General features: G+C 37.2%; 1 protein-coding gene across 6 annotated transcripts in view; it reads left to right on the top strand.

Annotated features, from left to right (window-relative positions):
- ABCC9 (ATP binding cassette subfamily C member 9) overlaps positions 1–13,707 on the top strand; it is a 138,779-nt gene that overhangs the window by 41,177 nt on the left and 83,895 nt on the right. For all 6 annotated transcript variants that reach the window (XM_030321920.2, XM_030321921.1, XM_030321917.1 and 3 more), the window contains exons 16-17: positions 8,565–8,673; positions 13,596–13,703. In XM_030321920.2, coding sequence (XP_030177780.1) covers positions 8,565–8,673; positions 13,596–13,703 — 217 coding nt within the window. The remainder of the gene's footprint in view (positions 1–8,564; positions 8,674–13,595; positions 13,704–13,707) is intronic.

Below are 13,707 nucleotides of genomic sequence, written 5' to 3'. Positions count from 1 at the left end.
TAGTCATCATATGGTGTTATATTAGTTTTAGGCATATAATATAGTGATTCAATAATTCCATATATTACTCAATGCCCATCAAGATAAGTGTACTCTTAACTCCCTTCACCTGTTTCACCCCTCCCCCTCCCCACCATCAGTTTGTTCCATATAGTTAAGAATCGGTTTCTTAGTTTGTCTCTTTTTTCTTTGTTCATTTGTTTTGTTTCTTAAATTCCACGTATGAGTGAAGTCATATGGTATTTTTGTCTTTCTCTTACTTATTTTGCTTAGCATAATACTTTCTAGCTCCATCCACATTGTTGCAAATGGCAAGATTTCATTCTTTTCTGTGGCTGAATAATATTCCATTGTGTATGTGTGCATATGTATGTATATATCTCTTTATATCTATCTATCTATCTTCTTTAACCATTCATCTATCGATGGATACTTCCATCATTTATCTATTGTAAATAATGCGTCAGTAAACATAGGGGTGCACATATCCCTTTGAATTAATGTTTTTGTATTCTTTGGGAAAATACCCAGTAGTGGGATTACTGGATTTGTAGGGTAGTTCTATTTTTAAATTTTTGAGGAACCTCCATACTGTCTTCCACAGTGGCTACACCAGTTTGCATCCTCACCAGTAGTGAAGAGGATTCCTTTTTCTCCACATCCTCGCCAACGCTTGTTGTTTATTGTGTTTTTGATTTCAGGCATTCTGACACTTTGAGATAATAATACCATTGTGATTTTGATTTGCATTTCCCTGATGATGAATGGTGTTGAGCATCTTTTCATGTGTCTGTTGGCCATCTGTAGGTCTTTTTTGGTGAACTGTCTATTCATGTCTTCTGCCCATTTTTTTCATTAGATTATTTGGAGTTTTTTTTGGGGGGGGATGTTCAATTGTATAAACAGTAAGAATATTTTTAAGGTCCTTAATGAATATTGCTATGTTGTTTTCCATTTACAGAGTGATAGGTCAAAAGGTGTACACATTTTTAAGATTTTTTAATGAAAATGGCCATAATATTTCTCAGTGAAGCTGTGTCAGTTTATATTTGCACTAGCAGTGATGGACAGTGTTCCCATCAATCCATAGTTACTGTTTTAATTTTAATTTAATCTGGAAAAAAATTTAAGTAAGGCTCATGGCTTCTGCAAATGGAAAGACTCTGCAAAACCACTCCACATTTTTCTCATTTTAAATGTGCTCTCCAGTGTTTTTAACCAGTGTATAGTTTGTCTCAGATTTACAGTTCCCCACAATGCACAGCAATGAAAATAAATGTGATAAGATAATGACCATTTCCCAGAATTTTTCTTGTATTGTATAAATAAGTATGCTACCAAACTATATCATATAATGCTGTTTGTGCCACAATCTACTGCATCTGATGCTGCATTACAAGCAAGAAAGTCTTAAAGTAGTATTTTGCTTATTGTATAAGATCTTATAAACTTCAGCATGTTTCATAAACAGTCATATCATGTCTTGCTTTTGAAAGAAATGTCAAGATATTGCAATACTGAGAAAAATTGGAAAATGGAGGCCTTAAATATATGACGCCTGGTGTTGTCATTGATATAAATGTTGAACATTTCTTGTAAGGTCTTTTAAATGAGATAATTTTCCCAATGGCTATGTATTACTAAGAAAACTGGTATCTGATACTTAAAATATCAGAATCTTCAGTTTTAGGCAATAGTTTATATTGGTTTAACAATGGCTTAATACCAAACAACATTCAAATGCATATGCATTATCTTATTATAAACTCAAGTTCTGATTGGTTACAGTAGTATAATCCTCTTCTGTAAGATGTGTCATTAGTAACCAATTCTGGAACTGTTAGAGTTTAAAGATCACTCCCTCTGGCCTCATCTGCCTCATTTTCTTTTCTTTCTGTTCTGACTCTGAAACAGTTGTACCGAACACTGACTGATTTTTGTAGCACCACTTCCAAATTAGGCAGTGCTCTGGAAGGGAAGCTACTTCAAACAATAAAATTGATAAATGGCCAAAGTCTGCTATTTTGGTCCTTATTTTCATTTTCTCCATTTAATTGCTGTCCCTCTCATGGTTTCATTTTTAATTGGAATTTGACTTTGTACCACAAGTGGGGTTAGAAAACAGTTAGTTGGTAACTTATAACAGATAACTTCTATGAAGTCAGGAGGTTACCAAGCATCAAAAGGACTTTAAGAGTGTATTTGAAAAAAAAAAAAAAAACCAGAAAAAAAAAAACAGAAAAAAAGCTAGGAGTTCCTTCCCACTTCATAGTATACAATCCTGCAGTAGTAAATCCCGGTAAAGTTGAGAGTGGATAATATTCGCTATATATTTCTGCATAGCACTCTTTCTTCGTTATGTCTCAGGGAAAGGCATTTGCCAGTTTGATAAAGACCAGTCTGTTTTCAAGGCTCAGCTCCAGATTTCCCAAGCCATAGGCTGAATAAAATCAGCTTATCAACACTTGCTTCTCTAAAATGAGTCTCAGTGGTTGATTTGTGGGTCCTACAGAGATGACCGACCAACAGGGGAGGCCAGGCCTTTTCCCCCCTGTGTGCTGGTTCTGGGAACCCCAATGAGCTTTTTCCCAGTTTTGACTGGGTTTGGCATTTTCTTCTGTGCCTGGGAGCCCGTGACCTGTCTTTGATGCCAGTTGGCCCACAACGAGCTGAGCAGCCTGTTTATAATTGGAGACTTTGGTGAGCTGATTTTGAAACCTCCTGTTCAGGACCGTGGAAGTCATAAGTTCTCTGCTGCATTCTTAAATACATTCTGAAATTCAGCGGGTTAGAATGGAGCACAGCATACTCCCAAACTCGTGTTATACATGCCTGTAAGAGACTTACATACTTCTTTATTGTAGGAAAATTCCATGCCACGTAAAATTCATTCCTACATGAAAATTCTACACTTTCTTTTTAAAATGTTTAGTTTGGGAGGTGCCTGGATGGCTCAGTCGATTGAGCTTAGGGCTTCAGCACAGGTAGAGATCTCGTGGTTTGTGAGTTTGAGCCCCACACAGGGCTCGCTACTGTCAGCCCAAAGCCCATTTCAGATCCTCTGTTCCCTTCCCCCCCATCACGCCTCCCCTGCTCATGCACGCTCTCTCTCTCTGAAAAATAGATAAACATTAAAAAATAAAAATAAAAATGTTTAGTTTGGAGTGTCTGGGTCAGCCAGGTAAGCATCTGACTTTGGCTCAGGTCGTGATCTCACGGTTCGTGAGTTCGAGCCCTTCATCAGGCTCTCAGTTCTCAGTGCAGAGCCTGCTTCAGATCCTTTGTCTCCCTCTTTCTTTCTCTATCAAAAATAAATAAACATTTAAAAAATAATAATAAAATAAAACAAAGTATTAAAATACTTGAGTAACAGTGATTTTCCAGGATGCTTGCCTCACTTTTCCACTTTGCTTTATTTGTAAGGACATAATTTGTGTGTTTTTGCTTTTCTGGAGGAGAACATAAGTTGATATGTTGTATCCTTTATAAATAATTTCAGTTTAGGTTTCTGGTATTTGATGTATCATGCAATATCTATGTCCAAAAATATTACTGGCTAAGAGAAAAATGTGTAAAACCAATCCCTTGCTGTGTCGGAAAATAACTCTGTATCTTTTCTTTCATGTACCTCAGAAAGGAATGTAAGCTTGGCTAGTCCACTACAGTTACATTTGATCAAATAAATTGTTACTGATATTGATCATAGAGCATGCATACATGCATACCATCATGCATATCATGGAGCATGCATACCTTGTCCCTGTTTACAAAAGTTTCATAGTTCCTACAGGAAAAGCGCACTATTGCCAGTATAAAATAATTTATTCCCAGTGAACTTAATAGCACCTGTCCAAGGTACTCAAGCTTTATCTATAAACCCAAAATGAAGCTTGAAAAGTGAAAAAGTGACATGTGTAACTAAAACCTTAAATACTTGTATGAATTATCCAAACACATGAAAAATTAGTAAACACTGAACTATAAAAATGGTGGAGGAAAGCTAGGAAATTGGTTGGTATCAAATACACCTGCTGTCAAATCCTAGTACTGCCATAGAATACACAATGTTCAACTTCAAGCATGTTATTTAGTGTCTTTGTAGCTCAACATCCTCACTTATCAAATGAGCACAATAGCTTATACTTATGGTAATTGAGATAATTAAATGAGATAGTATATGAAGAGTGCCCAGCACATTGCCTAAATATTTTAGGTACTCTACCCATTTCTGTTTTACTAATTTACGCCCATTTTATTAATCCCCACTTTGTGCTTCAGAGAGATATCTTCTGTGGGTCCACATGCATTCGTTAATACTTCAGGTACATTGCTAGGTATTAGGAATTGCAAAGATGAAATGTAGAATGAAATCTGCAGGGAACCCACAGTCCAGTTGGAGAGACCAAGAAGGGAAACTAAGTACAATATGGTGTGTTATGCTATTACAGAGCTCTACACAGAATGCCATGGGCCCATATGTAAGGCTCACTAAAGCTCATTGAGAGAGAAGGCAGACAGTCTGGTCAGTGAAGATTTAAAAGAGTTAGTGGTTCCTTAGTAAGATCTTAAAGAATAGGTAGGACTCCATCAGTTGAAGAAAAAGGGAAAACATGTTCAATCTGAGAGAACAACATATTAACGGTGAAGGGGTGAGTAAGTAGGTGAGAAATCTTGGTACATTCAGAGGACTAAATTTAGTTGAGTGTAATTGGTGAAACTTTCTGATATGCAAAGTGGCAGGGGATGAAGCTGGAGAGTGAGATCCTGATCAGCCTGTAAATGATCTAAGGACACTGAAGGCAAAGGGGTGCCATTTGTTATTTTAAGGAGAGAAATGGATTTTTAATATATAACTCTGGCAGCATGGTGGGAATTACTTCACCCTTGGTCAGGATTCCTGCATTTTCCATAATTGCTTTGCCTCAGTGATTTCTGAAAAGACCTCATATGAATAAGAAATGCTTTTTGTATTGCCCATTTATTCATTCACCAGACATTTCTTGAGAAATTACTATGCTGTATTTTTGGCATTGGGCTAGATTCTGAAGATGAAAATCTTTGCTCTTAAGGAGTTCACGGTGTGATGGGAGAGATAGACGATAACAAAAAATTATAAAACAGCACTGCCAGGGACCCTCAGCCTAGAATGATGGGGCCAGGGGGCGGGGAAAGGAAGGAGAGGTTCAGAGAAGTGTTCATCTTGGGATCCTCTGATATTCATTGTAATTGGAGTTCCGAAGTGAAGTGTTACAGAGAGGAAAGAAGGTTCTCTCCATGCCTCAATTACACTCAGAGACCACTGCTTTCTGATGTTTAGCAAGAATGGGGCTCATTAATTCCATGAAAGCTTCAGTAAGATTTGTGTGTCTACTAGAAAAGTGAAATGGAGAATTGAATCAACTGACTTGACTTAAATGTCTGAATTATTGGTTTATTCCTTCTTTGATTTATTGAGCATTCATTGAGCAATATATGCCAGGAACAGCTAGACATAATTACAAAGGCAAATGAGCCTGGTCTCTGGACTTCCTTAGTGTGCAAAGACACAATGTCTGATTGTTAAAAGGTATTCTTTTTTTTTTTTTTCAACGTTTATTATTTATTTTTGGGACAGAGAGAGACAGAGCATGAACGGGGAAGGGGCAGAGAGAGAGGGAGACACAGAATTGGAAACAGGCTCCAGGCTCTGAGCCATCAGCCCAGAGCCTGATGCGGGGCTCGAACTCACAGACCGTGAGATCGTGACCTGGCTGAAGTCGGACGCTTAACCGACTGCGCCACCCAGGCGCCCCTAAAAGGTATTCTTAAAAAAAAAAAGGCTTATTTATTTATTTATTTTGAGAGAGAGCACAAGCACGTGTGTGTGTGTGTGTGTGTGTGCGCGCGCGCGTGTATGTGTGTGTGTATGTAGAGGAGGGGCAGAGAGAGAGAGAGGAAGAGAGAGAATCTCAAGCAGGCTCCAGGCTGTCAGCTTGGAGCTTGACTCAAGGCTGGATCTCACAAACCTATGAGATCATGACCTGAGCCCAAACCAAGAGTCAGATGCTCAACCAACTGAACCACCCAGGTGCCCCTAAAAGGTATTTTTTTGAACGGCAAAGCTGTTCTCCCTAAAATCCACTCTTCAAAATATAAGAACAGAATGACAACTAAAATCTATTAAGGTAAAGAAGATCTTTTACTACTACTTCTAAGGTAGATCTTAGAAGTTCCTATCACAAGAAAAAAAATCCTAACTATGTATGGCGACGATGTTAACTAGACATTGTGATGATCAGATGGCTATATATGTAAGTATCGAATCATTATGTTGTATACCTGAAACTAATATAAACGTTACATGTCAATGATACCTCAATTTAAAAAGTACAGAAGAAAAGGCTGACATTTAAGATTTATAAGCTACCATTTTCATAAGGCATTTCTAAGGCATCTTTCTATAAGTTCTATGTGGTATTTGCTGACAAAGACTTAAAGAAAGTACACAAACTAAAGCTCTTCTTTTCTCGTTCTTCCTTCCTTTCTTCCTTTTTCTTTTTTTCTTTCTGAGGCATCTGAAATTAATTTTTTAATAGCAGTAAAGTATACATAACATAAAATTTACCAGTTAAACCATTTTATGTGTATAGTTCTATCGTATTAAGTATGTTCACATTGCCGTGCATCCATCACCACAGTCCATTCCAGAATTTCTTCAGCTCCTTACATTTGAATCTCTACTCATCAAAAAATAACTCCCTGTTTGCCTCTCCTCCCAAGCCCTGGAAACCACAACTGAGTTTCAGTCTCTATGAATTTGACTATTCTAGGTCCCTTATATAGATGGAATCATACAGTATTTGTGAGGGCTTTTTTGTGCCTGGCTTATTTTACTTAGCATAATGTCTTCAAGGTTCATCCCTGTTATCATAACTCTAATACATTGAGTCAGGAATTCCAGAACCCTGGTGCAGGTGCTATTGAAAACAGTATGATGGTGCCTCAAAAAATTAAATATAGAATCACCATACAATGCATCAATTCCACCTTTGGGTATATGCCCCCCAAAATTCAAAGCAGCAAGAACTTGAATACATATTTGCACACCCATGTTCACAACAGCGTTATTCACAGTAGCCATAAATTGGAAACAACCCAAATATCCATCAATGGATGAATAAATAAATAAAATGTGGTATATACAGACAATGGAGTATTATTCAGCCAAAATTCTTCTTCAACAATTATCCTTCTTAGTTCTCTGTAAATGCATTTTGGAAGCTAACAGACCAGCACAATGGATTTTATTTACCTTTATGTTTCCAATGAAAAGAAGCAGTTTTTTTTTTTGGCATTCAATGCCACCGGGCTTAAATATGATAGGCAACAGACTGAGATAAATTTACTTTTCTTCATTTTATTAGTCTGACACACACACACACACACACACACACACACACACACACACACACACCACAAGCTTTGCAGACCTATTTGGAGGCACTTGACTACAAGCTTAAATGAAAAAAATATTAATTTTTGATTCAAATCTTTATTTCTTAGTTTCCTACCAAAGGCAATATTTCCCCTGTGGCTGATGCTGCATGTGCCAAGCCAGTGTATCTACTTTTAGCATCCTAGCATGCTAAAAGGAACATTTCTTTTCCTCTGCAGCTTCACAGAATTTTCTTTAGCATATTATTTTATTTATAGGTGGATGCTTTCAAATCATGTTATTGTTTTATTTGGTTCTTTCTTTTTGCTCCTGATTCTGTAACAGTGGTTTTAAAAAATGCCTCCTAGGCAGGCCAAGGATCCTCGTGCCCTACCCAAGAAGACCATCATAAAGAATGTTTGCAAACCACTCTTCTAGAGCCGTAATGTGCTTATGAAGCACTTTAGGACTTTGTGAAAATGAGTATTTTGATTCAGTAGGTTTCGGGTGGGGCCAGAGAATCTCTGGTAAGCTCTAGGTGATGCTGATGCTTCTGGTCCTTTGCCAATACTGAGCAACAACTGTCTAGAGGCCCCTCTTATTGCCAGGTTCAAAAAATATGTGTAATGAAGCAAGATGGCAGAATGGTCATGGACCTCAGATCTGTGTGTTATATGCTAAATGCTTTTAAGCAGGCTACTTAACTTCTCTATAACTTATTTCCCCTCATTTGTATAATTAGAATAATGGGTCCTTACCTCATTGGCATTATTATTTTTAACCTCTCTGTTTCAAGTTCCTCCTCAACTCTACTGGCTTTGACAAGAAACAGAATTGCAAAAAAAAAGTGCGAAAAAGTTAACTGAATTCAAGGGGGTGACAAATTGTTTCTAATTTTTCTGATAATTTTCTAGTTTTAGCACTGAAAGTCCCCAGTCCTGGGAGCCCATCATTCTTGGGCATTTTAGTTAGGATGTTTGTTCCTCTGAGCTAAATTCCCATTTGGTGTTGAGAAATGACTCTCAGAGGTGGCTTGCTCAACATGATAATTGGTAAAGGAGATGCTTGTTTATTTTGGTAGAACTTCATCATTGGCACTTTTATTTTTAACCCCTTTTTTTTTGTTTGTGTGTTTGTTTGGTTTTTGCAGTGTTCAAAAGCTGAATGAGTTTCTCTTGAGTGATGAGATTGGTGAGGATAGCTGGCGAACTGGTGAAGGTTCTCTCCCTTTTGAGTCCTGTAAGAAACACACTGCAGTGGTAGGTGCTTTTTCTTCTTACTGAAGCTGTGAATATGTAACAGTCCCAATATTGGATGATTTTCAGTGAGTGCAGTTAGAAGAAATTGTAAGCTTTACTTTTAAATGAAGAAAAATTGCCACCTGCTTCTACAACAAACTTCAAAAGTCTAAAATTTATAAACATATGTATAAGGCTTGATATTAGAAATCATCAAAGAATTATCCCAAGAGGGAAAGAACATGTTCAATGAAAAAAAAAAATTAAAAGGTTGTCTACCCCAGGGCACCTTAACCTCAGGGTTGAGCATCTGGCTCTTGATTTCAGCTCAGGTCATGATCTCACAGTTCGTGGGATCGAGCCCACATTGGGCTCTGCACTAACAGCGTGGAGCCTGCTTGGGATTCTCTCTCCCTCTTTCTCTTTCCCCTCCCCTGCTTGCAGGTGCACATGCTCTCTCTCTCTCTTTCTCTCTCTCTCTCTCTCAAAAATAAATAAACATTATAATAAGGCTGTCTACCTGAAACTTTATATAAAAACAATACAAAATGAGTGTAACAACTCCCATATCATATTCTTCCAATACCTTTGAGCTACACTTTTTAGTTTAAGAAGTGCTTTTTTATGTATTATATCTTTGACTCACTTAATATAACATTATATTACCTATTTTTATTTTTCAACTGAATATATTGAGTGTGTGTATTGTGTGGCTTGAATATGGCCATATTAGTAAGCAGCAGAGCAAGGATTAAAACCTGAGTCTTGTAACCCTTAAACCAGTTTATTTATCCACTACACAAATATTTACTCAATATCTACACAGCCTGGAAACATGGTCAATATTATTTTGTTCTGTATTTGTTACATGTAATGTGACATGTACCATGTATTTGCCTGTGTTTATAGATTTCAGGGATATAGATATGAACAAGGGATGTAGCTATGAACAAGGCAGACAACCTCATCCTTTTCTGAAGGCAAGTCATAGTTTGCTTTCTGAAGGCAAGAGTGAGATGATAAGTTTAAAAAATGAGATAATTTCACTTTGAAGAAAATTAAATAACGGATGAGAGAGTGACTGGTATACTGGAAGTAGAGTGGTCATTTCCCAGAAGGCCCCCTCTGAAGAGCTGGCATTTGGGCTGAGACCTTCTCAACAAAGATCTGGGGGAAAAAAGCATTTCAGGCAGAGAACTAGTAGTTGCAAAGACCCTAAGGTGAGAATGAATTCGGTGTGCTCAAGGAACAGAGGGACACTATTGTTGAAGCCTGGTGAAGAATGCAGAGACAAGACAACGTAAGAACAAGGATTGAGGGTCTGGACTGTATTGACATGCAATAGGAAACCATTGGAGGGTTTAAAGTAGGCACTAATATAATTTTGGTTATATTTTTAAAAGATCACTTTGGCTACTAGGCTACTAGGTTGACAGTAATCAGTGGGAACAAGAGTAGAACAGCTAGATCAGTGATCAGTGAGGAGATTGTTATAATCACATAGGCAACAAGAGATGATGGTTAGAGTTAGTTTTTGTGGCACTTGCAGTGGACATTGTGAGAAAGTGATCAAATTCAGTGTACCTTTTTTGGGGTTGAGCTGATAAGACTTGCTGATCAACTGGATAAGGAGGCTGAGAAGTGAGCAGGTCGAAATTGAGGTAGAATCGAAAGGCATATTTGCACATGGTAATTTTGAGATACTGATTGACATCTAAAAAGACAAGTCAGCTTTGGAGATGTAAACTTTAGAATCATTAGCCATTAATTAATATTTAAATCAATGAGACTTGATCAAACCACTTTCTTGAAAGGTATGTCGGAATAATTCTGAAGAAATTCTTTGTAATTATATGTATATATTTCATAACAATAAAATATAGAAAGATGTTATATTCTAGAGAGAGTCATCTTATAATTAATATTAGTTATTCATGTTACTATGAGACAAAATATGAATATATTTACTACTTGTATAAGCAAACAAAATTGCACATGCCATCTCTTGACAGGAATTAACTGAGGCTTGGAAAGTCCTCTTACCAGGAAGTCAAGCTATATTAAATTTTTCTTTAAATCATGTTTAAAACTACTAAAAATAGTTGAGATGAGCACTCAACTATATTTAGACTTGCTGTTTTCTTCTGCTTTTCTGGAGTTATTCTTTACTCTCCATTAAGTTATTTTATTGAGTGAGTGTGATTTTGTCTGAGAAGGAACTACCACCCATGCCTGTATACACTGGAGTAACAATGCTTCAAAATGCTTGTTTGCTATTGTGTGGCCATGGACACAAAAACAAGAACACATTATAGAGTGGAGGAAAAAGTGTAGGAAAAAGGTTTCCTTTGAGGCAGCAGGAAAGTCAAGTATTTGATTAGAACCGGTGTTGTCATCCTTTGAGATGGTAGGAGATAACCACAGAACTTATTAGATCATCTCTCAGAGATGTGAGGATGAGCAGAGTCGATGACCCCAGGAACGGGGATGTGGTAGGTCAGGTTTGTGGAGTTAGGGAAATCTGAAGAACCTTTTTGCATGAGATGAGGGATAGAAGAAAAATTGAACGGAGTAAAGGTTGCTGGAAGGAAAAAAGAATCCCCTTCAAGTGCATTCAATATCTTCAGGATTATTGAAACCAGACTGGACTTCTGATGTCTTTCGGGGTCATTCATCACTGCTGATGGGCCAAACCACAAACGACAAACTTTTTTAAATGGAGTGAAAAAAGCTGTGTGTTTGAAAATAACACTAATGGAAACTTCTTCTTGAGAGCTTAAGATGCTATGTATTCTGTAAAAGCTTAGAGTTAAGTGGTTTTGGCTGTAGAATCTCCATGGAGAATTAGTGACATTCTAGAGCCAAAGTCTCTTCAAATTACATCTGTGGAACTCCGACTCAAATCTCTGTCAACACATCTCCTCCTCCCACCCTCTCCTTGGTTTTGTGAAGAACATGACGTCATTCCTTTTGGACCTCTGGGGCAATACTACTATAGAATTAAAGACTCTAGAAGACAGTGGATTTATGTAAAGGCATAGACCTGTCTCGTGAGGAAGATACACTTAGCTTAAAGGATAGTGACTTTATGTATCTCATGTGACATACTTCCAGGGTCATCTGTGAGATTGTGAAAAGAAAAACAAAACTAAAATTAAATTTCAGGAATAATCTCTATTTTTTTAAGTGAAATGCATTCAGTATTTTCTGTGGGACAGAATCACTGCTCGCTCTGCTCAATACCTTTTTAATCTGTGTATTTATTTGCATGTAGCCTAGCAATGTACTACTTGATAATTTGATGTTCTGTTGATATAACAATTGATGGAAATTGGAAGAGCAGTATCTTGTTTGGATTAAATTACTGATTATTTAAGGACATTTTTAATTCCCATAGTAGAATTCAGTGGATTTTTCAAAAAACTAAACCTGCAATTCCAGGCCAAAAAAAAAAAAAAGTTTCACAATTCTAGAATACTTTGCTCTTATAGGTAATTTAACAGTTTAAAAATTTTTTTAACATTTACTTATTTTTGAGAGAAAGAGACAGAATATGAGGGGGAGAGGGACAGAGAGAGAGGGAGACACAGAATTGGAAGCAGGCTCCAGGATCTGAGCTGTCAGCACAGAGCCCGATGCAGGGCTCAAACTCACGAACCATGAGATCATGACCTGAGCTGAAGTCAGACACTCAACTGACTGAGCCACCCAGGCACCCCAGTAATTTAACAGTTTTAAAGTGTATTATTATTTAGCCTTCATAAAATCTATAAGGTAGTTAAGTAAGACGGATAATTTTTTTTGAAATACTTGTTCACTAGATCAAACTTTGAGCTTACAAATTTTTCTAAATTAGAAGTTTACAGAACTGAATTTTCTACCTTCTCTTTAGCCATGTGTCTCAATATACACAGAATTGAAGTCGAGTTAAGAGAATAACAAACTTCTATGACCTAATTCAAGTTCATTTTAAGTATGTGAAGACTGTCCAACCTCGGCTGGCATCCTCTGTATAATGAAATGCTTTAGTCCTTTGACCAAGAACAATGCTATAACATTTGGGAAAGACTGGATCATTTTGTTATGCTTACATCAGCATTATATAATGTTTATATACTTATGAAACAATATCCATGCATGTTTGGACCAAAAAAATCCTAGATTGTTATGCTTTTTCTCACTCCGTAGTGGATCCCTGGGTGATCTGAGTTACATGAGTGTAGGAGATTCAAAATCCTCTTGATTCAGAGGGTGACCAAAAATGTACTGTTGGAGCATGTACAAGCCAAATGGTCTTACAAGTAGATTCTAGTTTAACCTGAGTTAGTCTGTTTGGCTTTGACATGCATGCAGTTTTTTTACTGCCCAGGCATATTTACCCAGAGAGCTGGAGAAAGAGTATCCAAAACCTAGTTTGGGGTTCCACACTTTAAATTCCATCTGTTGCAAGTATCACATTTTTGTATTTTTAATTTTTCTTAAAAGGCTTGTGAATTAGGTTTAAAATTATAGTTTAAGGGGCGCCTGGGTGGCGCAGTCGGTTAAGCGTCCGACTTCAGCCAGGTCACGATCTCACGGTCCGTGAGTTCGAGCCCCGCGTCGGGCTCTGGGCTGATGGCTCAGAGCCTGGAGCCTGTTCCCGATTCTGTGTCTCCCTCTCTCTCTGCCCCTCCCCCGTTCATGCTCTGTCTCTCTCTGTCCCAAAAATAAATAAATAAATAAATAAATAAATAAACGTTAAAATTATAGTTTAACACTTTTTGTTATTATTTGCTTTTTTATTTGGAGAAGCTATTGAAATAATTAAAATATCATGCTCACTTTCTTTATTTCTTTTTCTTGAAATTCAAGTGGAGAAGTAGCAATATGCCTTAATGTTTAGTAAAACCTCTTTTTTTTTTGCATAAAACTTCAATTTGTGTTTTTTCCCACTTGGAATGCAGCAGCCGAAAACTATAAACAGGAAGCAGCCTGGAAGATATCACCTGGACAGCTATGAGCAATCAACAAGGCGTCTACGTCCTGTAGAGACAGAGGACATTGCAATAAAGGTTA

This window comes from Lynx canadensis, chromosome B4, assembly GCF_007474595.2.
Source record: "Lynx canadensis isolate LIC74 chromosome B4, mLynCan4.pri.v2, whole genome shotgun sequence".
NCBI classification, from domain to species: domain Eukaryota; kingdom Metazoa; phylum Chordata; class Mammalia; order Carnivora; family Felidae; genus Lynx; species Lynx canadensis.
Note: the sequence above shows the minus strand (reverse complement) of the source record. Positions and strands in the feature narration are given on the sequence as shown.